Source organism: Pan troglodytes, chromosome 17 (genome assembly GCF_028858775.2).
Source record: "Pan troglodytes isolate AG18354 chromosome 17, NHGRI_mPanTro3-v2.0_pri, whole genome shotgun sequence".
NCBI classification, from domain to species: Eukaryota; Metazoa; Chordata; class Mammalia; order Primates; family Hominidae; genus Pan; species Pan troglodytes.
This window is the reverse complement of record NC_072415.2, coordinates 20169163-20197114: the sequence shown is the minus strand read 5'-3', so window position 1 is coordinate 20197114 and position 27952 is coordinate 20169163. Positions and strand designations below refer to the sequence as shown.

Here is a 27952-nt window from a genome sequence, read left to right as displayed (position 1 = left end):
TGTCTATTTTTTTTCTTCTTTTTGAGATGGAGTTTTGCTCTTGTTGCCCAGGCTGGAGTGCAATGGCGTGATCTTGGCTCACTGCAACCTCCGCCTCCTGAACTCAAGCCATTCTCCTGCTTCAGCCTCCTGAGTACCTGGGATTACAGCTGCCTGCCACCACGCCCAGCTAATTTTTTTGTATGTATTTTTAGTAGAGGGGCAGTTTCGCCATGTTGGTCAGGCTGATCTTGAACTCCTAACCTCAGGTGATCCACCCACCTCAGCCTCCCAAAGTGCTGGGATTACAGGCGTGAGCCACTGCGCCCGGCCATGCCTTTCTTTAATTTCTCCAAATTACTGATTTTCATTTAGCACCATCCTCCCTGCTGTGTTCCCCGCTTCCTATGTCCCTGTTTTTCCTTCAGAGACAACCTAATATCAGACCTTATTATAGAAAGAAATGTCAACACAAGGCTCTGGGTTTCGCTGGTTCTAGAACCAGTCATGGTAGGAGTGAAGTTTGCTTTGTACTTGCAGTGCAAGAAGTCTTGGAATTGTCTGTTTGCTCTAAGTGTCTAGATGAACTTTTTTCTATATATGAATTTTTCTGTATACAGAATTAGGGCATTATGTTTAAGTGGTGATTTGCGGATATGTGTCTGATCTGCTCACTGGACCCTTACTTTTTCAGCAGCAGCTCGCTGGCCGTCAGCTCATGGGTCAGGGGAGGTAAGATGCTGGACCCCAGCTTGTCGGTGCGGCTGTCGTCCGGGCTGACTGCCATGTGGTTCTTGCCTGCAGAGTCGTCCTGCGAGCCGAAGGACAGATGCTCGAAGCTCACGGCCTTGCTGTAGGAGGGTGGGGCCTCCACATCCCCTTCCAAGGTGGAGAACTGTGTCAGCTCTTCCTCTGGGGTGAGGCTGGCCTCCTCGGCACCCATGGCTCCCACATCGTACCCAGTGGCCTCGTACTCCTTGGCCTCCCTGGGCTCAGGCGCCATGCTCCCTGCCTCCTCCTCCTGCTCAGCCTCCACTTCCTCGATGGTCTCAGTGGTGCCCTGGCGTGAGTACAGCATGGTACACTGCGTGGGCTCACTGTTGGGAGAAAGGGTGGGCACAGAGCCCATGTCTTAGCATCCACACTCCTGGGGTTCTTTCCCATTCCTGAGAGACCTCATCAGAACTCCTAAGGAAATGCCCCATTTTCCCCCCTGCATTCCATCTGCTTTGTTCTTTTAGGATAATCACTCCTGTTCTGCAGCCACTGCAAACAGCAGCCTCTCCAATGCAAATGTTGACAGTGCACACACACAGTTTAGAACCAGAGCCAGTCACGTGGCTCTCAAAGAGCAAAACCCACCCCCGTAACAAGTGTGGAGTATCTAGATTCACAGCCTCGGGTTCCAGAGTCTGTTGCCATATCAACACAGCACAGCTTACCCACTGCTCTGTCTGCTTCAAGGAGGGGCATCTCTGGAGGGCAGAAGCTCTGAAGGTTTTGACCAAGAGCTAAGTCTTAGCAAACAGGTATTCTACCCTCCATCCTACACAACAGACCCACCTAGACCATAAGGGGGGAATGGGAATGATTAAATATTGGCTATACTGAACAACTGTGTGCTTGATAAAAAATGCCACCCTTCTTTCATGTTTATTCTTCCACCCTGCTTTTCCATCCTTTGCCTTTTTTGCATTTCTGTGCATCCCGTCTGCGGAATCTCCACCCTCGTCCCAGCTCCCTGCACTGTGCCCAGGGCTTCCCCTTCCCTGTGGGACTCCAGCCACTCTCTTCCCACGCAAGCTCTCCTTGGCCCTTCTCCCTTCCAGCTGCCCACTCCACCCCAGGGTGCGCTTCTGTTCTTTCCTACCGACACCTTTACTTACTTTCTTCTACCAGTTCCTCTTTGAGTAGTCCTTTTCCAGAAGCTTCTTTACTCTCATCCTCACTCCCTGCCTTTGGCATTCTGTTCTTTTCTCTCATATCCTTTGTCTCCTTCTTTTGTTCCTTTAAACTTTCCCTGTCACGTCCATGCAGACAAGGTTGGCCAATGACAAGAGGGCAGCCAGTGACATTCATGGCTTGCTCTACCTCAGACACATCCAGCCATGGAGGGGAGAGGGGCAAAACCCACCTGGAGATTGGGAATCTGTCTTGGATGTGGGAGGATGACGTGTTAGACTCTGAAATATGTACTCTTATCTGAATGGCACGTGTGACCACCAGGGTTCCATAAACACCGAGATTCTCAAATGCATAGACTGTACCCATGTTTCTTGTCACATATACCAGTATAGACATATGGATGAATGAATGAATGAATGAACCTTGGCAGAGTGGCTCACGGCATCCTGTGACTGAAGAACCAGATTGGCCTGAGCTTTTGATGCCCGATCAGGTGTTCAGAATCCCCAGGGCTGTGTCCTTGAGTGCGCACATCATGTACGGGCTGGTGAAATGCCAGCCCAAAACAGATTTTTGCTAAGACTTACCTCAATTAGATATACTTCCTAGGAGGGCCATGCCATTGAGCCATTGCCCAGGGAACTTGCAGACTACTGGAGCCAACCCCGCACCAGGTCTCATGGCCAGTAAGACTGTCATCAGTCCTAATCATGCTCCCTTTGGTTTGGATCTCTTGTGGCACCAAGGGGTGGAGGGTACCTTCAGAGGTCAAGAAAATGGACTGGCATGGCAGGCACATGCCCGCCAGAGGACTTTGTCAAATGGCCAAGGCATTCCCATCAATGCCAGGTGTCAGCATACTGCAGGGATGCACCGAGATACACGGCTGCCAGTGAAAAGAAGATGCCCTCTGACTTGCCACCATGAGCAGTCAAAACGAAACTTGTCTTGGATTAGGCTGTATTCGTGTCAGGAGAAACACAGTGTAGCTGTTGACTTCATTGTGCCCCCTCACCATCCTAAGGCAATTCAAAAAGAGTTTTCGGGTTGTATGCAAATAATTTTATTTCTAAATGAATACTGTTTTAGGGTAGGATTTGGGAGAACTTAAGCCACAGTATTTTTTCCCCAAAATAAAAGTTATAGGCTACAAAGGTGATGCGTTCTGCTGCATAATATTCTTTTTAAAAACCAATGGTAAACTATATTCTGACTTTTATGTCAATTAGGCAGATAACATGCAGACTTATTTAATATTCACTAAAAATGACTACCTATGACAGATTTTTAGATATTTTTCCTACTGCATGCATCTTTTGATTACATCAAGAGAAGAAGTTTTCTACCTTTGCAAACAGAGTTCCCCCTTTGAGTAGTGCCCTCAGAAGCTCTAAATTATGGAGGAAACATGCTTATGTCTCTGAAAATGGAAAGTTTGAAATACTGAAAACATGGAGGAGAATGTTTGTGATAAGGGTTTTTAAAGAAACTCCTGACAGACAAAAACTAAAGATCGGTTAGTTTAATATAATGCTGTCCTGAGAACAATTACATCTCACAGAGGGCAGTGGTGATTATGCTTCGGTTAGTCATGCAGATTCTTAAAATAAAAATGAAATAAAAACATACATCACAAGAACTTATATTTGCAGTGACATAAAGGGGGGGAAGAGGTGATTAAAATGACAGAACAAAGCATGCACAAGTTAAGCACCTTGATGCTAAACTGCCACTGTCAGCTGATGAGGAGGACATATCCATGCTGAGCATTTTACGGAGCCTAGGCCGAGCACGCTCGCTTGTTTTAGGAATTTCTTGTCCATCTAAATCATCAAGGGTGGACTGCCTTGAGAACAGCATGGTTGCTTCAGTGTAGCAGCTAGCAGCGCAAACAGTCACAGAAACACAGTGTTAAAACACCAAGTTGTACACAGGTTACACACGGATCAACTGACCAACACACTGCCATGCAGCAAACCACACATGACACCAACACCACCGACAAGGAAGGCCACCGCAGCGGGGCTCAGGGATGGGGAAGGACCTGTGTGCAGGACCTTGAAACACACGAGTACTGGATTTTAAAAAACATATTGGCTAGTGACACATTACAAAATGGCACTCTCTGGGTGGGACTAAGAAACAAAAATGACAAGTCCCAATATTTTTCTCACAAAGTATAATTTATGTAATTATAACTTCGTCACAGAGGGTTTTTTTTTAAATGAAAGAAAATATGCTTTATTTGGAGCTTGCAGTCCTGAGTTAAGAGCATTTATTAACCAACTTGCTTGAACAGAAATAACTGCTCATGTAGAATTTACATAAAATATTTCAATCTTTTTTTTCTTTTTAACACGGTCTTCAGAATTAGAGAGGGGAAACTCAGGAATGACAACAAACTGAATTTTGCACCCCATTTTTGGAGTGATATTCAGTTAAGCCAAATGAGATGCTCTGCATGTAGTCGGGATGCTGGTTTAATATGCAGTGGATATAAACCAACATCAGAAATAAAATAAAAGGCTGTAAAGGAAAGAACAAAGGAATTTGAGCAATGGCAGAGTCATTTTGTCTGTTAACTTTTCATTTTGCCTAATTTTTCTTCTGGATCATGTTTTAGGGCTTGTTGGATGCCATGATGGAGAGAACCCACTGCCTAAAACCCTCATCTCCTGGTACCCAACGGAGCAGTGACTGGCGAGGGAAGATGGCAGATCCAGGCCTAGGATGCTGCTGGGTGAGGATGCTCATGAGAGGAAGCACACAGAGGTGTGACACAGGCGTAGTTTCAGTTCCCACACATGGCTCAACCCCAAAGAGGGACAGACAGCCCAAAGATCCTCTACAGAAAGCAACTGGAATACTTATCTTCCAACTTGTGTGCTCATGGGCTGGCTGACCCAGGGAACAGAAACAGACCTTTAGTGATATAGGTTGCCTGATTTCCAGGCTGAACGTGGTAGGCTGAACTCTGTCATCAAGTGAACTCACTGGGAGAGTACTAGGTGCCTGGCCTGCACAGCCATACACTGTTGGCTAAGGATCCGGAGGCAGAGATGGAAGACGTTCAGGATGCAATGACCACTGCAAGCTTGGGAGGAGTGAATCTGAGTTATTCACTCATGGAACCTGTTAAAAGAGTTTTTCAGGTCCCATGTGCTGGAGCACAAGCCATAACTGCTCCAGTGGGGCCGGCCATGCTGCTGTGCATGTCACAGCTATGTGGCCAAGACAGGGGCAGCCAGTGAGGGCGATAAGCCTGTGAGCAACCAAAATACTCTCTAATAAGGACATTGAGGCTGTTTTGTTTTGTTTTCTTTTCTTTTGTTTTGCCCTAACTCTTTTAGATGTCACAATGTCACCATGTCCTGGACAAAATGAGGAGACAATGACAAGATAAATTAGAAAAGCATCGGACGAACACAGTGAGGACTGGGATGCTGACATTAACTGGCTGTTTGGTTTTAGATGAATCAGTGCCCCTTTCTGGGGCCCCAATTTTATGTTTCTGAGATGAGGGGACTTTGCATTTCTGTATTTCATTTAATATTTGCAGAGATGCAACCCCATAGCCTGTGCAGTCTCCTGCAGCTTTGCTCAGGTTTTCTTCATGGGAACTGACGGTTCTAATTCAAAAGCCCTGTTTATCTTGTTAACTCTTGGATGGAGTTCTCAGAACCTACATAATCCCACACAGTTGGGTTCCCGGTAGGGCAACTAATACGTCACACAATCCAGGACAGTTTAAAAGTGAATAGGAAGGGGAGGAAATGTATAAAAATAGGCCCTGACAGTAGGCCCAAGGGGACGGCTGCCATCACCTGCCTGACGGGCCCCCCCACTGCCAGCACCACAGGAACACACAGCAACCCCTCAGAGGACATATTTAAAATATTAACCACCTCCTACCTGGGAATGCCCCTCAGAATGTTAATTAATGTTTTCTGTGTTATCTGATTATATAAAGCAACCATTAAAAAATGTTTGCCATTTTACATCTGGATTTGAAAGAAACCGTGACTATTCTCGTAAGTCAAAGGGACTACAAATCCACTTGTTAGGATCCCACCCAGACTCTGTCTACTGTCTGCTTAAAGGTAAAATTCATGCCACTGGCCTCAGAGCAGGGGCCATGAAGGGCACTGGCCACACTGGGTGAGCATGACCTCACTGGGGAGTGGCAGCCTCCTGGCCACCAGACCCTTCCCAATGACTTCCACGCAGAACCTCTTCTAGGGAGGGTTACTACCTTTCCAGCAATCAGCATGGCTCCCTGGAGACTACAGTGTAGACAAACGATGATTTGGAAATTAGAAATACAGCTCACTGCAGAAAAGGGCAAGTGAGGTAACTCCTTTACTGGCAACAAGATAGGCCCTATTCTGTCTCCCCTTTCTTTAGGTTGAAAAACAAAATAAAAATACATTAAAACTTAATGCTAAAGGTGCTGGTTTCCTACTAGTTATTGTATTTACTGACTGACCATTTTAAAACTGGGGGGATATTTTGACAGTCTTTGTCAAAAAGCAATCGATGAATTTAAATATCTCTTAACTAACAATTTTTTATCATGAGTATGGTTTCCTATTTGCAATCTTAGGTCAGATTTAAAGGCAGTTACTTGAGTTTATTTTAACCAGTTGTTTTTCCCCCTTAATTGTGATTTATAATATTTAATTTCTTAATGGGGCATGTTGTTCATTGTTATGTAGTTAAAAGTCATAAAGATGGGATTCACCTATGTTTATTTTATGAAAAATTTATTTTCAATTCACCTTGAATATTCTCTGAGGCCACTGATTCAGAGTTTGGTTCTGGAGCATCTTTTTTCAAGCCAGGCTCATGTGTGATACTCAGGAGGCCTATAAAATCCTTGAGATTGTATGAAAAAAATTGTATCTTTGTATGATTTTTCCCTGTGGGAGACTATATGGCTTCATGAAATTTCAAAAGAGGTTCATTAAAAAATGTCACCAGTTACTGTTAATGTCATCACAAATTAATGAAGAAAGGCAATTCTATTCATTACCCATTTCGCTTGCCACACTTGGGGATTCAGGTAACAAAAAAAAATCTCTGTATTACAAAATGAAGCAAGAAGGGAGGTTTTAAAAAGGCATTTGAAACATTTTACAAATCACATGATGGGGCAGCATATTTTCTCGAAGAAAGATGCAAAGGTGCAATATTCAGACAACACTACGCATGTACGTGATCGTATTCTTCACTGCGCAGGAGGAAACGATTCCAGTTGAATATGATCATGACTTTTGGTTAAGTTCACTAGAGCTGTCTGAGCCTTTTATTTTAGAATTTAAAAGTAATAAAGACATAGTTTGGATCCGACCCAGTCCATACTGGATATATGCAGAGCAGTACAGTCCAAAGCTGAGAGCAGTGGGATGCGTGTGAATGTTACACAAAAATAAATGAACAAATAAAAGAAACATCATTTGGGACATTTACGTGTAGAGAATCTCAGCATTTCTTTCATCCTATCATTCTCTTGGTTTTTGAAAAAGGGTTGTTTGATCGTGAATAGTTCCTACAGCGGGTAGATTTAGAAATGTTTAGATTCCCCAATATCTCTTTGTTCACCCTGTAACTAGGAAGCAGCACCAGTCAGCATCTCGAGTGCTCAGCACATTCGGACAAGTCTTGGCTCCCCACCCACCCTGCTGCACAAACCTGCAGGCTTTCACAGACTTGCCCATGCAGGGTCCCTCTAGGATTAAGGGAGGACCTAGCTGGACTACTTAAGAGCTTAGGTAACATGGAGCTAGACACGGATTTTAAGTTTTAGCATTAAAATGAATTAAGTACATTGAATTAAATTAAAGAGAGAATGATTCAGTTGAAATACAACGATCAGTAGATAGGGAGACACTTGTTGCAATAAGAATGAATTTAATACATCTGGAAGCTTCTAAATAGAACAGTTATAATAGCTTTCAAAAAGTAAAAATAAAATTCAAAATAAAGAATGACTTTTTGTCTGAATGGAATCTGTCAAAGAAGAAGACAGAAGCTCCCCTTTCAAAATGTTGATTGTGGGAGGTTTTCAGGAAGACACAGTGACGCTCTGGTAACACTCACCAGTGGAAGGATATGATATTAAATGTTCTCTTTGTAACTTTGATATTACTAATGGTTTCAGAAATTAATAATTGAGAAATGTGCATATTCTTGGGTAGAAAGACACTGAAAAAGAAAGTTTTATGATGACACAGTTTTCCAATAATCAGTCATTTTATTCTATGAATTAAAACTTTAAACCAAATCTCAATTAGGAAATAAATGTTTGACCTTGAAATCATAACGAGTTTCTGTCCTAAATGTTTCTTCTTTCCATAAAAATATACAATAATAGATGAAATATCTGTGTCTTTGGAACTCATAAATAAGCAAAGATTATTAACCAATTAAAAGAAAAATATAGTCTCTTTTATTATCCCTCAAAAGACTTTAAAAGAATCAATACCTATTTTAGGGGAGCAGGCAGGGATACACCCATGCACAGTGTTATCTGCACGAATATTACTTCTAAATCAATCTAGGCATGAATATATATATTTTAAATTAGGCTTAGCATACATCTTATTTTAAAACTTGGATTTTTACTAAATATATGTATATATTTTACTGTGTATATATATCACAAAGATCTTTTCATACCAATAAATATGGATCTGCCTCAATAATAATTATTGGGTAGCAAAATAATAGGCATAATTAGAGAGGCTCAAATACAGGAATGCAGCAACAGTTAATTAGCACTTTAGGGCAAAACTTTTTGTTTTTTTTTTACCCACATTCCTCACTCAGTTTGTAATTCCAACATCCAGTTGTCTATTTTGGGTTTGATATCAATAAAATGGTCTCAGCTTCCTCTCCTATTTCATCTGGAAATATATCCAGCATTTGTGAAGGACAAATACTTTTCCAGGTCATTAGTGCCTTGCTCTAAAGTGTGACTCTAAAGCCATCCAGGAGTTTCTGACCAGCAGTCAGAGACACCAGTCTCTACTGTCCTCCCCAGGACAAGCACTTTAGCAGGTAATAGCCTTATCTCAGTTCTTCCTAGGCTCAAACCATTTAGGGGATTACTCTTATCTTTATATGCCTCTCCCAGAATAGAGCCCAGGGCTTGGCACAGAATAGCTGATACTCAACATGTTTAATGAAAAACATAAAACATGAATGTTCTCAATGATACAATTCTTTACCCATGAAGGTGGCTATAAGGTGTAATTCATTTGGTCTAGCCCTTCACCCTAACAAGGCGATTTTTCCTCCTAAGACAGGGACTTCTGCTTTAATTTAGAATCCAGCTCTGTACAATTGTTATCAGCTATCTAGAACACTGTGATGCAAAGAATTCTGAGGCTTTTCTGGGACAGGCAGTAAGTTGGTCTGCGGTGCAGGAAGAGGCAATGAGAGACAGCATACGAGGGTGGTTGAGAGCTTGGGTTCTGAGCTAAACCACATGATTTTGGATTGTGGGTCGGCTTTTATATACATCCTAGCTGTGTGACTTTGGGTATGTTTCTTAATCTCCCTGTAACCGAATTCTGTCTTTGCAAAAGAGGGATAATAATAGCATGCATCTCGTAGGGTCTTAGAGGATAAAATGAGGTAACCCAGGTACAGTGCTTAGTGCTGGCCCCTGGCGAACCCATTAGTACTGTGTCATCTGACAATCCTGTTGTGAAACAATGCATACAATAGTAAACTCAGAGAAGATGGAAGCTAACAGAACACTTTTTGGGAATTTTTATCATAAACCTTAAGGTAACAATTCTGAAGGGAAAGATCAAGGATAGCAACAGAAGTAGAAGACCCTAATGTAGAAGACACTGTGGATCGGCTATCTTGAAAGGCACTAAAGATGTCCCACAAATAATAACTTTGGGGTTGGGAGGGATCATTCTTCCTTGCCTCCAGCCTGGAAATCTCTATACTGTGCCTTTGGGTCACACAGGTATAGCTAATAGTGTCTTATTGATATGTGCTTTTATTTGGTTCCTTCTAGGTGAGGACAATGTTCCTTATAGTTTGTTGTACAGATGGCGACAGCTGGAAGAGGGTGGGGGTCCATGCATGGTTTTGATGAACTTTCACCTCACACATTCATTTCTTATATTTGATGACATCCACCTCATTTACCTTTGTCAAAAGTAAACCCATTGTTAGAAAGTGAAATACCTGGAGATACTGTCATGTGAATCTAAACTATCCATCCTGTGGGCTGTCTGTGCACCTGAAGCAGCTCTGGGATGCTCGTCAATGGTGTCCAGTCCCGACTCTCTGGAAAGGTTCATGATGTGGTTCTGATAGTACATGTGGATGCTCTCCCGAGTTGGAACATTGCCCTGAGGAGAATGAGACATTGCCACAGTTCTTATGGAGGCATCTACCTGTATAGCCACCTGGCATTTCTCAACACAGACAGCTTTTCATACCCATGCATGCCTGGATAAGGATTAGGACCATGCTAGGCAAGTGGGGATTGATGTCGACTCATTTCATAAGTGGTTTCCAACATTACTAGGTAGATCTAAGTAAATGTCTTCTTTAGGTAGATAATTTTGCCAAATCATAGTAACTTTTCAAGAAATGAACTATTATTTTTAAATACAGTCTTTAAACCATATATTTTGTTATTCTGCGTATGTCCTACTTTTTATTATAAAAAAGTTTTAGATCAAACTTTCCAGACTTCAGTGATCAGGAGGGAGAAAAAAAAAACACCACTTTCTACACTTTCTAGACTAAAACTATAATTCTCTATTAGATATAGGGATATGGAACAAGGCAAAGTCTGTACACCTGAAAACTGTGGTGAGGGGAGGGATAGGATGAATAAAGTTGCCATTCTGTGACGTGTGTGTGTGTAGGTGCATGTGCATGACATTTAATTATTTTAATTCTTAGTGTGGAATAGATTTAAATATACAGAAAAGCAAAGGGGTTATGCCACAACTGCCTGGAAAGAAAGGGCTTTGTCTTATCCTACCTGGAGTTTTGGACATTGACTTTTAATGTCTTCTTAATGTGGGAAGGAGCAAAAAGAATTACACCAGCAGTGTTACCTTCTTAATTTCTCTGGTCAGCATGCATCGTTCAATTCTCAGAACTGTAGATATATCAATATGCTCCCTTGAAATGGAGTTAAGCCAAGTAGTGAAACTGTCCACTGTTGCCAGAAATAGGACCCAGGTAAATTTCAAAATATTAAATATCCTCTTGATGATATTATCTAGGAGGAAGAAAGGCAACAAGATGTTAAAGGAACGAAATACCATTGATTTTGCTTTTGTGTAGCCCAGCGATGTTTTACCAAAGCTGGACCTGGCTCTTGGCCCGTGCATCTAATAAGGCATGTGACTCAGATACTCATGACGCACGGAGGAGAGCTGCCATGCAGGAAGCTTTTGTGCGGCTTTGCACACACGCAGTGGCAGACCAAATCAGGATAGAACTTGTAATCTTTAGTGGAAACAGCAAGCAGGGCGGCTCCCTGTGCAGCTGAGCCTTGAACATGGGTTTGGACGGCGTGGATCCACTCTACGCGTGGATTGTTTTCAGTAAAAGTTACTCCAAACGTGCCTGCCTCTTCTGTTTCCCCTTCCACCTTCTCTCCTCCACCTCTGCTGCCTCTGCCACCCCTAAGACAGCAAAACCAACCCCTCTTCTTCCTCCTCCTCCTCAGCCCACTCAAGGGAAAGACGACGAGGATGAGAGCTTTATGATGGTCCACTTCCATTTACTGAATAGGAACTATATTTTCTTTCTGATTTTCTTCATGACATTTCCTCTAGCTCCCTTATATGTGTATATAGTGACATCTGATGTTCTGTGTGACAATTTCCCACCTGTGCTGTCACTACCCTGGTGACACCCAAACCTCAAAACCATGTCACACCTAACAGTCTTCCATGAGGTACATTTAGGAAGCAAGGAAAGGAGAGGGTATCTTTTGCTGAGCAAGGAGGCACAGGAAGAGAACGGCCGCTGCTTGAAGCTGAATGAAGTGAGTGCTGTGGCCGCTCAACAGGAGATGCCACGAGCACCTATGTTTTCCTCTCCGCCCCTCCTCACATCCTTTATAAAATCTCAAGCAAGGTATGTATTTCTCACAATCGTTCAGATAGAGCCTCTAGCTGCTCTGTGTAGACATAAAGGGGAAGCTTGGCTCTGGAGGATGGAAGGCTTGGAGTTACACCCATCAATGAACTTTAGGAGCTCCTTATATTTTCGACATGTATTTTTCTCATACCCACAATTTTTTTCTTAGAAATGATGAAGGTGAACATTATTACGGCGTAGTTTTGCTACAGTGGGCCTGATGGTAAGGCTGCAGCCACTGCACTGGAGACATGAATCACAGGCGCTTTGTGAACCTGGGTGACGACTCACCAACAGGGAAAGTGAGGACTCAACTTTAACCACAGGGGCAGTAGGGCACAGTGGTTAAGAGCACACACTCTGGATTCAGACTCCTTGGGTTCAAATCCCAACTCTACTCTTTAGTGGTTATATAGGCTTGGTTAATACAACTAAGAGGTTAAGTCGGTTAATCTCTCTCTGCCTCAGTTCCCTGTTTTGAGAGAGTTAAACAAGTTAATATACTCCAAACTCTCGAAAAAGTGCCTGAGAAACAAGACACGTGATCTGAAGTGTTGGCAGCTGTTACGGTGTGAGGCTTTGCAGCAATAAGGGTGTCCAGGTCCACATATATGTGTGTCCGATGACCTAGAATTGGAAGTCTGGGTTTGAGGACTGGCACGGTGGAGGGCATCAGGTGGCCTTCAGTAAGTCTCCTTTCGTGCCAGCAGAGGGGAGGCTTGGAAGCATTTGTGTGGGGACATAAAGAGCCTGACGCCTGGCCTGCTGATAGATAACCGCATAGGCGCTCCAAAGCAGACGAAGAAATGGCATGATTAGAGAGGGCTAGAGAGCATCGAGTTCATTTCATTTGGGGGCTTTGGCCTTTTTTTCTTCCTGCATAAAGATACCTTCCTCCAAATCACATACTATGAGGAGCCCAAATGGCACTGTGGCTGGACTGGCAGTTAGAAGACAAGGGTTCTATCCCTGACTCTCTTACTTATCTGTGGAATCCAGAACAAGTCACCAACTCACTGAGCTTGGTTTTCCCCTCCTAAAATGAAGAGTTTGGCCCTAACCTTCTAGAGTATCTCTAATTTCGCCAGTCCTACTTATCTCTCATTTACCTCCTCCTCTCTGTGTTTTTTAAAAATAATTGCCAGTATTTTTTGTGTGTGCCTTCGTTCTGATGGCTTCCATGGGACATTAAGAATTTGCTCCCTAAAAGCCTCTTTCATAGGTGCTTGCATAAAGGAATTTACAAAGTGACACTAATTCAACATTTTATCCAACTGCATAAAGTCCAGACCTACTTTTAAGAGTCATTTTGCAATTTCAGTGGAGATGAGATTCCAAGGGATACTGATTATTTACTCATAGTCCAGAAAACAGTGTTCGATTCACAGTTTTTCAGGCAGCCTTCCATTATATACGATCTGGGCAGGTATCATTTTCAAAGTTCCCACAGCTCATATTTGTCTTTATTTGGTTACCTGGTCCATCGGATTTCTTTTTGATTGGTTCATCCTCCCGCTCTTCCCATTCCACAGGACCTGCCAAGTGTGTTCAATAAAGATGAGTTAAATTCCATCTAGGGTAAATTAAATGCCAATGTTATTCTTCTAGATTAAAAGGAATTTTATAATTAACTCTAGGACATTCTATTTCAAGAGTTCCTCGGGAAAAGTTGTTAGAATTCATAGCTCTTAGATTATTTTACTCCACACCAGCATAAAAATTATGTAAATCAAGGATGTTTAAACTTCATTTGCTGGTGGGTACTGGCCAGTACTGGTGGGCTGACTGTTGTCAAATGGCCTGTGAGTTCAGAATGGCTTTTATATTTTTAATAGTTGAAAAATCTAAAGGAGAATAATATTTGGTGCATGTAAAAATTATGTGAAATTAACAGTCATGCCCATTTGTCTGTATATTATCTATAGCTGCTTTTGCCCTATAATGGCAGATTTGAGTTGCAACAGAGACTTTATGAATAGTAAACCTTAAAATATTTACTATCAATGCTGGGTGCAGTGGCTCATGCCTGTAGTCCCAGCACTTTGGGAGGTTGAGGAGAGAGGATAGCTTGAGCCCAGGAGTTTGAGACCAGCCTGGGCAACATAGTGAGACCTCGTCTCTACAGAAAATCAAAATATTAGCTGGGTGTGATGGTGCGCACCTGTAGTCCCAGCTATTTGGGAGGCTGAGGGTGGGAGGATTGCTTGAACCTGGGAGCCGTGATTGTGCCACTGCGCTCCAGCCTGGGCAAAAGAGTGAGACCTTGTCTAAAATAAATAAATAAATAAATAAATAAATAAATAAATAAATAAATTTGCTATGAGGTTCTTTATAGAAAATGGTTGTCATATCTTAAAATGACATTATAGGATTTCATTTCATTTCATAGCCTCTTATTTAAGGCTAAAATGGTCAGATCTAGCAAATGAAAGTGCAAGATAACCAGTTAAATTTGAATGTAAGATAAACAAGAAATTTTAAATTTAAGAACATTTAAAAATATATTTAGGAGAGATAAGTGCAGATTCCTTACAAGCACATATTGTGTCATGGTAAAGTCTGGGATTCTGGTGTACCCATCACCAAATGGCAAACATTGTACCCAACAGGTAATTTTTCAACCCTCAATCCCCCTGTCCCCAACTCTCCCGCATTTGATAATCTCCAGTGTCTATGACTGCCCTCCGTATGCCCATGTGCACCCATTGCTTAGCTCCCACTGATAAGTGAGAACATGAGATATTTGACTTTCTGCATTCAGTTAGGATAATGGCCTCCAGTTCCATCCATGTTGCTGCAGAAGACATGATTTCATTCATTTTTATGGCAGAATAGTATTCCATGACATATACATATATATCATTTTATTTATCCAGTCCTCTGTTGATCAACGGACACTTAGGTTGATTACATATTTATGCTATTGTGAATAGTGCTACAATAAACATGTGACTGCAGGTACCTTTTTAATATAATGACTTTCTTCCCTTTGAATATATATGTAGTAGTGGGACTGCTGGATTGAAGGGTAGTTCTATGTTTAGTTCTTTAAGAAATCTTCATTTTTTTTGAGGTTTTAATTTTATTTATTTGGGTACCAGTGATTGATTCCAAATAAACCTTTTTACAAAAAGGATATAAGGTGGTTTAGGGTTACATATGAAATATAGAAGGATAACAGGTAGAGGAGAAAGTAAAATGAAAAAATCAGGTTAGGAGACACAAAATAGACCCAGGGATGAGGCTAGAACATTTATAATTTGGTGTTGATGCTGTCATCTGATAGAGGATGTTGTCATACAGTTGCTCTGAGGAAGTACATCTTGAGAATTTTCAAATAATGATGTGAAGTTTGAGGTAGGTATCTTAAATCTTCATATTTTTAAAGTGTAAGTATGTTCCATGAACTATGTCCAGATTATACTTAAGCTAAACATTATTTGTTATGTTAAAAACTCAAACTGGGCTTCATATATAGAGAGAGGATATATATATATGTATATATGAATATATGTGTGTGTGTTTGTATGTATATGTGTGTATATATATATATATGTATATATATATACATACACACATATGGAGCCCAGGTAATATAAAGAGAGAATACATATGTCATATGTATATTCTCTCTCTCTCTCTCTGTGTATATATATATAATATATATATATCTCATATATATGTCCTATATATATTCTGTGTGTGTGTGTGTGTGTGTAAATATATATATTAGAGTCAGGTCTTGCTCTGTTGCCCAGGTTGGAGTGCAATGGTGTGATCACAGCTCACTGCAGCCTTGACCTCCAGGGCCCAAGTGATCCTCCCTCCTCAGCCTCCCAAGTAGCTAGGACAAGTGTGCAACACCACACCTGACTGTATTAAGAAAAAATCTTTTTAGAGATGTTGCTCGGGCTGGTCTCAAACTCCTGGGCTCAGGTGATCCTTCTACTACAGCGTCCCAAGTTGCTGAGATTACAGGCATAAGCCACAGCTCCTGGCTCAGTTTCCTGCATTTTATCTGGTTACCCTATCTAAGGTTATTCACGATCTGACTCCAAGAATCTTCTCAAACTTATTTTCTGCCATCCTCTTTACTACTGCTGCTCCACATCCGGTCTTGACCAGCTAAGCTGACCTGCTCTTTATTTTTTATGCATGGGCTTGCTTTCTTCTGCTAGAATGTCAGGCTGTGTGCAAATACTCCCTTCTTCATGGAGCATTCCCTGAAGACATACTTGGCTACAAGAAATCCTTTCTCCCTCAGGTCCCACATTAATTTATCTCTACTTTTTAAAATGGAACTTTGCAGTTTTGATATCATTAGGAATTTTTTCCCTATACTTATCTTGCCTACCAGTTACAATGAAAGGCTTTAGAACAAAGAAGTCTAGTAGGAATTTCAGACCCACTACTCACTGAATGGCTGTGTGACCTCCGGCAAGTTGCTTCATTCTCTGGGACCTTATTTGCTCCTCTGTAGAGCAGGGATAATAAAATGACCCTGTGCTGTTGCAAGGATCGAGTTAGTTACTACAGTATACATAAGGCACATATGACAACAGCTGGCACTTCAGAAGAATGGGATCCATGTGCTTCATCTATCTGGAAGACATGACGCCTCGTACCAAGAAAGTGCTGAGTAAATATTCATTAAAAGAGTATCTTTAAATTATTGCTGTCTTTGATTGGTAGGTTAAGAGTGCTGCCTGTGCACAATAAATAATCTTCATGACACAGAGCAAGGAACTATTTTCAAGATGACCAAAGAACAAATTTTTATAACTGATCCAAACATTCCGGAAGGACAAATGTCTGAGAACAGCAAACACAATTCTGAAAAAAAAAGGTAGTGAGAGGAGTTTGCCTCACTAAAAATTAAAACAAACTCTATAGTTACTAGACTCAACAGTATGTGGCATTGACCCAAACCGAGACAATACAAGGGAAGGTCAAAATACAGAGTCTGAAAACACACCCGAGAAGAAAGAGAGCCTAACACTGACAAATGAGGCATTTAAATCCAGTAGGAAAAGGATGAATCATCTTAATAAACTGGAATAACGTAATTGTCTATCCATCTAAAAGTGAACAAATTAGATCTCCACTTCATAGAATAAAAATTTAAGATGTAGCCAGGTGCGGTGGCTCATGCCTGTAATCCCAGCACTTTGGGAGGCCGAGGTGTGAGGATCACAAGGTCAGGAGATCTAGACCATCCTGGCCAACATGGTGAAACCCGGTCTCTACGAAAATACAAAAAATTAGCCAGGCGTGGTGGTGTGTGCCTGTAATCCGAGCTACTCAGGAGGCTGAGGCAGAATTGCTTGAACCCGGGAGGCGGAGGTTGCAATGAGCTGATTTCGTGCAACTTCACTCAAGCCTGGCAACAGAGCAAGACTCCATCTCAAAAAAAAAAAATTAAGATGTAAGTAAAATTAACAGAAAATCTGGGAAACATCTGCATCATATTTGGGAGGAGAGGCTTTTTTTTTTTTTCCTGAGGCAAAGTCTCACTCTGTCATCCAGGCTAGAGTGCAGTGGTGCGGTCTCAGCTCACTGCAACCTCCACCTCCCAAGTTCAAGTGATTCTCCTACCTCAGCCTCCCAAGTAGCTGGGATTACAGGTGCGTGCCACCACGTCCAGATAATTTTTTGTATTTTTAGTAGAGATAGGGTTTCACCATATTGGCCAAGCTGGTCTCGAACTCCTGATCTTGTAATCTGCCCGCCTCGGCCTCCCAAAGTTCTGGGATTACAGGGTGAGCGACCTTGCCCAGCCAAGAGACTTTCTTAAAAGCAAGATGGAAAGCTAGAAACTGCAAGGGGAAATTTAGACCCATTTGACACAAGAAAAAAAATAAAAATTGCTTAGACCACATATACCATAACTAAATCAAAATATAAGCCTTGGGTTGGAAAAAATATCTGAAACATACAAAAAAGGGATAATCTCAAATTGCACTGAAATTGGCACACTGGTCTAAAGTTTATGGAAGAAGTCTGAGCTAACGTGTTTAAAACCACGAGAGTGGATGAGAACACCTAGGGGGTGAACATAAATGAAGAAGTTTCCATAGACAAGTCCTGGAATATTACAGTGTTAAGAGGTCAGGGAGATAAGGATGACCAGCAAGGCAGGAGAACTGGAGAACTAAGTTCGAGTGTGTTTGGAAAACCAAGTGGACAGCATGTGTCCAGGATGCAGTGATTTTTTTTTTTTTTTTTTTTTTTTGAGACAGAGTTTTGCTCTTGTTGCCCAGGCTGGAGTGCAATGGCATGATCTTGGCTCACCACAACCTCTGCCTTCCGGATTCAAGCAATTCTCCTACCTCAGCCTCCCAAGTAGCTGGGATTACAGGCATGGACCACCACACCCAGTTAATTTTGTATTTTTAGTAGAGATGGGGTTTCTGCATGTTGGTCAGGCTTGTCTCAAACTCCCAACCTCAGGTGATCCACCCACCTTAGCCTCCCAAAGTGCTGGGATTACAGGCGTGAGCCACCGCGCCTGGCCTCCAGGAGGCAGTGATTAACTGTATCGGGTGCTGATCAATATGAAGGTCATTGCTGGTCATTGGTGACCTTGATCAGATCAATTTGGATGGAGAGCTGGGAACAAAAGGCTAATTGGAGTGGATTTAAGAGAGAACGGGAAAGAAGGAACTGGAGACTGGGTATAGATGACTCGAGGTATGTGCTGCAATAGGAGCAGATGGAGGGAGATGTAGTGGGGCTGTAGCTGGAGGAGGGTGGGTACTAGTGAGGGTTTTGTTTTGTTTTTTAAGATGGAGAAATAACAGCATGTGTTTATGCTGATGGAAAGACTCCAGCAGAGAGGAAGAGATTGATGATGTAGGAGAGAGGAGAAATGCTGGAAGGGAGTTGCTGAGCAGGCAAAGGAGCTCTGCAGCTGGAGCCTCTCCAGGCAGTCTCTGGGGGGAGACGGGATTGGACTGAGTCCTGGAACAGAGGTGGGGTGAGCGCCCTGACACTGGCCTTGGATGACCACTCGAAAGATCCCTCAGATAGGGGACAAGCCAGAGATTGGCTTGGATTTGCTGAAGCTTCCCTCTGCTCCCCCAAAAGCAGATTCCAATTTGGATTTCAACAGATGGCTCAGAGGAGAGAGGGTATTCTGGGGGGTACTGGCATAAGCATGGGGCCCTCAGACATTCAAATTGACGGAGGAAAAATGGGCAGGAGGATGTGGGTAAAGCCAGGTGGGTGGGCAGGGGTGGCATTGAGAAGATGCCATAGGCAGAAGGCAGCCCCTGAGGCCTTCTCACCTAATCAGCCCAGGCAGCTGTGGCTGCACTGTACCACCTCCCAGATTAAGTGAGTGCTGAGCACAGAGATTAGAATCATGAATAAGGGGCTCAGTCCTTGCCTTCAGGAGCTCAGGCTTACAGGATTCCAGTAACCACCATCTAGGTGGGTGTTTAAAACTCTTGCTTTCCACTGGACACAGTGGCTCATGCGTTTCATTCCAGCACTTTGGGAGGCTGAGGCGGGAGGATCACTTGAGGCCAGGAGTTGGAGGCTGCGATGAGCTATGATCATTGCACTGCACTCCACCTTGGGTGACAGAGCAAGACCCTGTCTCAAAAAACAAAAACGAAAACAAAAGTGCTTTCTCCTGGCCCAGCATACTTGGGTGAAGTCTGCTGGAGGCAATGGATGCTGCAGCCAATCAGACCCCTGGTAGCAGAGCCTGGGCCCACCAAAGGCAATGTGGAGTACAGGGCCTGCTGGTCCTCTGGTCACACCCACTCATGCTGGTCTCCACATGCCCTTCTGTGTCCCCAGAAGTCGACAGTGTGGGGAGTTGGAGTGACCCAGCTGGATGTGACCCCCAAGAAAGAATGGTGCTGGACTCGGGGGCTCAGGCGTACGATCAGGCACCCACCAGCCCACCTACCAGTCTCCTGTCCCTGCGTCATAGGCTGAAGCCCTCAGACCGAGATGGGCCACCACTGTACCCCTGGTCTCAGTCCCTGGCCTTGCCCGTGGCTCTGGCAGTCCCCCCAGCACTGCAGCCCCAGCCTGAGCAGCAGCCGTTCTCACAGATGCACCTGGGCCACCGCGGCCACATGTGTCGCAGTGAGAGCACCTACTCTGTAAATAGTACTGGCCGGCGGGGTCGTGGCACCCTGGGACGGCCTCCACCTGGACAGCGACGGAACCCAGGTGGGGGCACCCTGCGGCCTCCCTGCCTCACATTACTAAGACTCAAAGCGATGCAGGCCATAGTGCTAGCAAGAGCCCCTGCATGTTGGTGGCCCTGCGGCCAACCAACGTGGACCGTGAGGGAGACAAGTTCTTTCAGTCGCATTACACCTACAATCCACAGTTCGAGTACCAGGAGCCCATGCCAACGGCTGTGCTGAAGTACTGCGAGGCCTCTGGACAGTTCATCCATCAGGCAGTTGGCATCACTGAGGCTGTTCTGGAGAAGTTTGGAACCTACGAACACTTTGAGGCTGCCACCGGCAGGCAGCTGCTCACCAAGTGCCAGATACGGTCCATTGTGGGCAAATACATGCAGAAGGAGGGCTGCGTCGAAGAGGTTGTGGTGCAGCTGAGTGAAGACCTGCTGTCCCAGGCAGTGATGATGGTGGAGAACAGCCGGCCCACATTGGCGGTCAACCTGACCGGAGCCCGCCAGTACTGGTTGGAGGGCATGCTGTGGCATGAAATAGGTCAGGGTGTGGGTATCCGGGTGGATGGGTAGGCATGAAAGGAACCTGGGAGCTGGGAGTCGTGGGAAGGAGGGGCCCCACTAACTCCCCCTTTTGTTTCTCCCCTGTCCCTCCTGAGGTCGGGGCTTTCCCTTCCTGAGCAGCCGCCTCCGCCCTCTGGCTCACAGAGGTAGGCCAGAACATGCCTGCCCACGCTCTGGGCTCGCCTTCATCTCTTGGTCCTTTCGGGTATATTTTTCTCTCTCTACTTCCTCTCCGACTTCTCTCGACAGTGGCGGCAGGGCTGGTGAGGCCCTGACAGGCCAGAGGCAGAACGCTCAGGGTCCCACCAGGCCAACCACCACGCGGGCCTTCCAGGGTGGATGGAAGGCCAGATCCTGGGAATGGACTTGGCTTGAGGACACACGGCGCCTGGTTTAGGAGGCGACTGGCCAGGCTGGGCAGGAGGGTGCAGGGCACTAACCACTATTTCTATCTGTCTGTCCCTCTTCATCAAGAATCCTGTTGCTCTGGGCAAGAGGTGGTTTTTACCGAAGGCATCAGCGTGACTGTTCAAAATAATATGGGCACCCAGGATGTTGGGCAGGGTGGTATATGTATTCTTGTGTCCAGGAGGGCTGGGGGCAATGTCAGTTCGGGAGAGTTCGTGCACGTGTGTGGGTGCGTGGGTGTAGGGTGGTGGGCGGATGGGTGGGAGAGGATTCATATATGTGAGCAACTGTGGATCCTTGGGTGCGAGTTCACCGGAGGAGGGGCTTCACGCTGCCTGGGGCTGGAAGAGCTTGTGTGCGAGCCTGTGCTCGGGAGCATGAGAATGGAAGCCTCGCGGCCAGAGCCCCGGCCAGGTGGAGCAGGGCCAGGGCTGGGCTCCTAGGTGGGTCCCCGAACGCCCCGCCCAGCGCTGCCTCCCTTCGCCTTCCCCGCAGGCACCCACTACCTGCGGGGCGGTAACAACGCGCGCCAGCCGTGGCACAACGCGGAGGGCCGGCTGCGGTACGGGCTACGGCCGGCGAACCCCACGAGGAGGGCCTGGCCACCCTACACAGCGTGCTGCTCCGCAAGCAGCCGTTCCTGTGGCGCGCTGCGCTGCTCTGCTCTACTACACCAGCCGCCACGCTGTGCGCATGTCCTTCCGCCAGCTCTTCCAGGACCTGGCGCGCTACGTGCGGGACGCCGACGTGCGCTGGGAGTACTGCGCGCGCGCCAAGCGCGGCCAGACAGACACCTCGCTGCCAAGTTAATTCAGCAAGGACCAGGTGTACCTGAACGGCATCCTGTGCATTCTGGGACATCGCCAGACCGTCGATTTCCCGCTGCTGACCTCACCGGGCAAGGTGTCCTATGAGGATGTGGACCACCTGCGGCCCCATGGGGTGCTGGATAATACCCGGGTGCCCCACCTTATGCAGGACTTGGCACGCTACCGGCAGCAGCTGGAGCACATCATGGCCACCAACCGGCTGGATGTGGCGGAGCTGGGTCGCCTGCTGCCCGACTGATGTAGGTTGAGGGCTGCAGACAGAGGCCCTGGACAGAAGCTCCAGATAGGCCCCCAGAACATGAAGCTGTTTGCTCTGTGCTTCCACGGTCTGGGTGTTTCTTGGGGGGTGTTGGGAGGGCAGGAGCATTCCTTGAGAAGGAGTGGCAACATCAAAGGGTTTGTGTCCCTTGCTAGCCTCCCTGGGGCCTGGGGATCTGCAGCAGCATGTCTGGCAAACTGAGTCGCCCTCCTGCCTCCAGCTCTGTGTTGAGCAGAGGGAAGGCATGGGGGCAGGAAGGGAGCTGAGCATTGATGGGGATGAGGGTGGTTTGGGAATAGAAACTTGTTCTTGCATGAGATGGCTTTGATTGTCCCGGTACTCCAGTCTCTCCCTTCCCTCACCTGTCCCCTTGGTGCTCCTTCAGCATTCGTGCTGTCTGCTTCTCACTGGGTCCTGGTGGGGGTCGGGATCCCTTCTCCTGGGGTGATTGATGGCCTGAGCTTGGGGTACTACCTGGGGTAGTAGAGACCCAGCTGGTTTGGGCTGTGCTTTCCAACATTTTGCCTCTCTCACTGGTCATGTATTTATTCCATATTTATATGATCTACTTCCTGTGGCTGGGAGCAGCAGCTCCTGAAGGTTCCATGGCAGGGAACAAGACACTCCTTCTGGAAGGCACCGATTTTCCTAGCCCCACTCCCGTTACACGCACACACATACACACACACACATACAGAGTGATTCAGGCCTTGTGAATCAAGTCCAAGAGCTCCCTTGGCCCTGTCCCCACTCCCTCCACTGGCCTCTGCTTTTCCTGTCTTTGCCCACACCCTCACAGCTGGTCTCTGGCAGAGGCTGGCATAGCCTAGGAGCAGCTGCAGTTGTCCCTGAGGGACAGGCCCTAGAGTTTGGTGGCCCAAGTCCTAAACCCCTCCTGGACCAGGTGAGGTGCAGAGCGCCTTTTGTGTAAGTTACTGGTCAGAATCTTCACTGAGCTCCCAGTCCAGAGGGAAGCCAGACAATTAAAACAGTAATAACAAAAAAAAAGAAAAAAGAAAAAAAGGGATAAGAAGCCTGACATATAAATAGCATGAATTGATAAGAACAAACAACCCGACAGAACGATGCGGGAAAACGCTAAAAGTGTTTAAATCCTAGACTTGAAAAGAAAAAATCGCCAACAAAATGTGAAATAAAAATGCTCAGTTTAATTAGTTAAGAATTCAACTACATTCAAATGAAAATAAAAGCCATTTGTCATCCTTAGAAAGAAAAATGATAAAAACAGGAGTAAAATCCTGTGCGTGAGGCCAAAGGAAATTGGACACTCTTGTCCCTCACATGGAGGAGGTCAAAGTACTAAAACCTTTCCGAAAAATATCTATTAAAGTAAAAACAGGCACACTCTAAGTCATCCCACTTTTGCGAATCTGTTCTGTGGAAAATGAATGTTCTTCCTAACCTTTGCTAAGCATTTAAACACACTCATATATATTATGACGTATAAATGTTTGTGCAGTGATATCTATTATGGCACTGTTCATTGTGGCAAAAATCCGGAAGCAACCTTATGTCCATGAAGGGTGAGAGGATTGAATAAATTATGCATATCTGCACTATGGAATATTTTGCAGCTATTGAAAAAGAATGATATGATTTTATAAATAATTGGAGAAATGTTCATGACATTGGTAATGAAAATGAAAGAGTAATTTGTAACGCATGAACTTATTAAAAAAAAAATAGGCCAGCGCAGTGACTCACGCCTGTAATCCCAGCACTTTGGGAGGCCGAGGCGGGCGGATCATGAGGTCAGAAGATCGAGACCACCCTGGCTAACATGGTGAAACCTCGTCTCTACTAAAAGTACAAAAAATTAGCCGGGCGTGGTGGCGGGCGCCTGTAGTCCCAGCTACTTGGGAGGCTGAGGCAGAAGAATGGTGTGAACCCGGCAGGCAGAGCTTGCAGTGAGCTGAGATGGCGCCACTGCACTCCAGCCTGGGCGACAGAGCAAGACTCTGTCTCAAAAAAAAAAAAACCAATAAAGGAAACCACCTGCATACATGTGTGTGCACATGAGAAATGAAGTGAAAGTGAACACAACATACTGTTAGGATTTGTAACCTTAGAGGACAGGATTTTGAGGTGACTGGGTTGGGGCAGATTATACGTGTACCTCTTTACTGTTTGACCTGTTCCAGCAATTGTGTATTAATTTTGTCTTCTTAAAGCAATAAAGTAAGATAAAGTTACTAGGATGTATCGGGAGAAGAAAGGTCAAAAAGAAGAGACTTTGTAATTAGAGTTCCATTAGAAATTACCTTTTCCTTTTTATTTTTTAATGCCTTTTATATTTCACAAGCCATCTATGGATATATTTCCTTTGTAAAGAAACAAAATACAGGCCGGGCACAGTGGCTCACGCCTGTAATCCCAGCACTTTGGGAGACCAAGGTGGACGGATCACTTGAGGTCAGGAGTTCAAGACCAACCTGCCAACATGGTGAAACTCCGTCTCTACTAAAAATACAAACATTGCTAGGCGTGGTGGTGTGCGCCTATAGTCTCAGCTGCTCAGGAGGCTGAGGCACGAGAATCGCTTGAACCCGGGAGGCTGAGATTGCAGTGAGCCGAGATCACCCCACTGCACTCCAGCCTGTGTGACACAGCGAGACTCTGTCTCAAAAAAAAAAGAAAAGAAAAGAAACAAAATACAACAGATGAGCCTTATCTTTAATCATGCCTCTTAATCTCCACTTTCTCAAGAAGTAACGACTGTTACTAATGAGTGAATATTCCTCCTGATCTTTCTCTTGCATTCATAAGTTATTATATGCACCCATTAAAAATGCAAAATACTGTCTTGAGGTACTACTCTGACTTCATTTGTTTCATGATTTCATAATGTGCGTGCCATTTGCAGTGTGTTGTTTTTCACTTAATAATGTGTCAGGAATTGTTCTCCATACCAGCTCAAAGCTATCAATCTCATTTTTAAAGAACTGAATAAAATTCCATAATATATTAGTAACATAATGTATTTAACTCTTCTTCATATGGGCATTTAGGATGTTTCCAAATTTTTTGTTATTAACAAATAGCATCTGATGAATGCTCTTAGACATGTGTGTTTGTACACATGTGCAAGTACTGCTATAGAATAAGCCAAACACCTAGGCGTGGGACTGATCTGTAGTATGATATGTAACACTTGAGCTTTTAGCAGGTAATGACACACAACTCTTCAAAGTAGATATACTACTTCACAATACAACTCATGGTATATGTAAGTACTTATCTTCCTACTAGCTCCCAAGCAGTGACATTATCCAACGTTTAGGTTCCTGTCAATCCAATGGGTTAAGAAAACAGTATGTCAGAATATTTCATTTGTATTTCTTGTATTACAGTGAGACTGAGCACCTTTTGGTCATTTTTGTTTTCTGGTCTGTGAATTGTTTTTCACACCCTCTCATTGATTGAATTGAATTTTTCTTTTCTTGATTTCTAGCAGTTCTTAACATACACAGAATACTCATCTTTAGTCTGATATATACAATAAAATATTGCTCCTGAGTGAATCACCTGCACTTCAACTTCGCTTTTGATTTTTTTTATTATAGTTTGAAATATTTTTACCCTTAGAGATGTGTTTATATCATGTTTTCAAATATCTTGGTATAACGCTGAGTATATGTTCCTTTTGTTTGCTTGTTTCTGAGTGTTGTTTAAGTGTGCTTTCCCTTTTTTCTTGATTAAATTGCCAAAGTTTCATCTTTCTTATTGGCTATTTATTTATTTTTTAGACGGGGTCTCCCTCTGTCGCCCAGGCTGGAGTGCAGTGGTGCGATCTTGGCTCACTGCAAGCTCCGCCTCCCGGGTTCACGCTGTTCTCCTGCCTCAGCCTCCCGAGTAGCTGGGACTACAGGCGTCTGCCACCACGCCGGGCTAATTTTTTGTATTTTTAGTAGACACGGGGTTTCACCGTGTTAGCCAGGATGGTCTCGATCTCCTGACCTCGTGATCCACTCGCCTTGGCCTCCCAAAGTGCTGGGATTATAGGCATGAGCCACCGCGCCTGGCCTTAGCTTTTTCTAAGAACAATTTTTAACTTGATCAGGTCATGTCCTGTAGTATTTCTTTTTTTTTTTATTACTTAATATCCATGTAAGAAATTAGTTTTCTTCTACTTTTTTTGGGTTTCATTTGCAACTCTCCTTTTTTCCTACTTAAAAGATATATATATATCTATATATATCTATATATGTCTATATAGATATATATAGATATATATAGATATATCTATATATATCTCCTAATTTTGTGCTTTAATTTATTCCAAGTGTCAGAAATGACCAATTAAGGACAAATTAAAACTGTTGGCATTCTTTAGAATTTAAAAATCTGAATCCCTCAGAAGTTTCTGTCCTTTGCAGACAAGGCTGGGGAGCACAGCCTGAAAACTGCCACACCCACCGCAGCCACCCCACCCACCACTCACCCTCCTTGGATCCTTTCCGCCTTCGTTTCCGTTCTTCTCTTGCAGACCTTTTTTTCTCTTTGTGTCTTTGTCGGAGTGCTGTTTTAGGATCAGTAATCCAGGCTTGATAAACAAACTGAAGGGAGAAAGTTCAATTATTTTCTGGCCTTTTAATAATTTGAAATAAAAGGGACCTACACCAAGCTTCCTGACTTTTGAAATATTTTTTCCTCCCAACACAAACTAAACATCCCGGGCTATTTTTATTATCATGAGATTCAATTTTTTTTTTTTTAGAAAAAGACAACAGATGTTGTAGTAATATATTTCATCTGGTATCACAGATATCATGAGATAAACTTTGGGTACACCAAACAAACCATCATTTCTCCCAAGTCCCTACATCTCACCACAATTTGTGATACTTATTACTGATGCTTTTGCACTGTCCACAATAGGTATAAGCTGGAAGTCTCATTCAGTGTCAGTACTTTCTCCCATCACAAGTAAACTTTGAGTCAAAAGCAAAATAACATCTTTAGTAGTCTTATTTACTTTGGGAAAATAGTTTTGTGCATTTGATACTCTCCCTTCTGAATAATAGCTATTACCAGCGACTTGAGAAAGGGATTTGGAGAATGATTAGTACTTTGCGAGGAAAAAAAATGTGATATTAAGGTTAAGGAGTTATTCCAGAATAGCATTAAAGAAAAACTGTGGGGCTTTTGGTTGCCTTTTGTCATTTTCATTCAGGAGCTGAAAATAGTTGCATTAATATATTATAACTGAGAACCAGGAAAGAGCAATTGTGAAGAGCCCCCATACCAAGAGTCTCCCAAATCATGCAGAAAGAACAAAAAGAAAACCTTGATAGAAAAAGTCAGCCATATAGCAACATGAAGCCAAGCAGGCATGCCTCTCATGCACCACAAACACACCTGGGTCTCAGGGAAGCTGGGTTTTTCATTATGATGATAAAGTTAAATAAATATTTTCTGGGAGCTCTTTAAACCCAGATCTGTTCATCTTATTCTATAGTATTTTCAGATTTCTGAAATCTTTGAAAAACACAGCATAAGCAAATCAGTGGCATTGTGAAGTCAGTAGAAAGGAAAGAGAGACTCAACTTTTCCATATATGGAAATGGAAGGGTCATAGGTTACTATAATAGAAAAACTGTTTCTTTTTTTCTCACTGGTAGAAATCTGAATTTCACGAGAAATTAACACAAATGCAACATCTGTATTATTTCTGAATAACAAATTCCAGGAGGCAAA

The 27952-nt window shown here is 43.9% G+C and overlaps 1 protein-coding gene, 1 long non-coding RNA gene and 1 pseudogene across 7 annotated transcripts in view; 2 read left to right on the top strand and 1 right to left on the bottom strand.

The window, feature by feature from the left end:
• Positions 1-27952, bottom strand: part of PIEZO2 (piezo type mechanosensitive ion channel component 2) — a 478008-nt gene that overhangs the window by 34432 nt on the left and 415624 nt on the right. For 5 of the 6 annotated variants that reach the window (XM_016933287.4, XM_016933289.4, XM_054671877.2 and 2 more), the window contains 5 exons: positions 26697-26811; positions 13491-13550; positions 10980-11146; positions 10093-10259; positions 666-1076 (listed from right to left, as the gene is read on the bottom strand). In XM_016933287.4, coding sequence (XP_016788776.4) covers positions 666-1076; positions 10093-10259; positions 10980-11146; positions 13491-13550; positions 26697-26811 — 920 coding nt within the window. Of the gene's footprint in view, positions 1-665; positions 1077-3598; positions 3764-10092; positions 10260-10979; positions 11147-13490; positions 13551-26696; positions 26812-27952 lie in introns of all 6 variants that reach the window. The other variant, XM_054671878.2, reaches the window with a different exon arrangement.
• On the top strand, positions 183-5882 carry LOC129137849 (uncharacterized). The gene is made up of 2 exons (XR_008540691.2): positions 183-1508; positions 4508-5882. It is a non-coding gene; the product is annotated as an uncharacterized LOC129137849 (long non-coding RNA).
• Positions 19878-22334, top strand: LOC100610438 (microtubule-associated tyrosine carboxypeptidase 1-like; annotated as a pseudogene).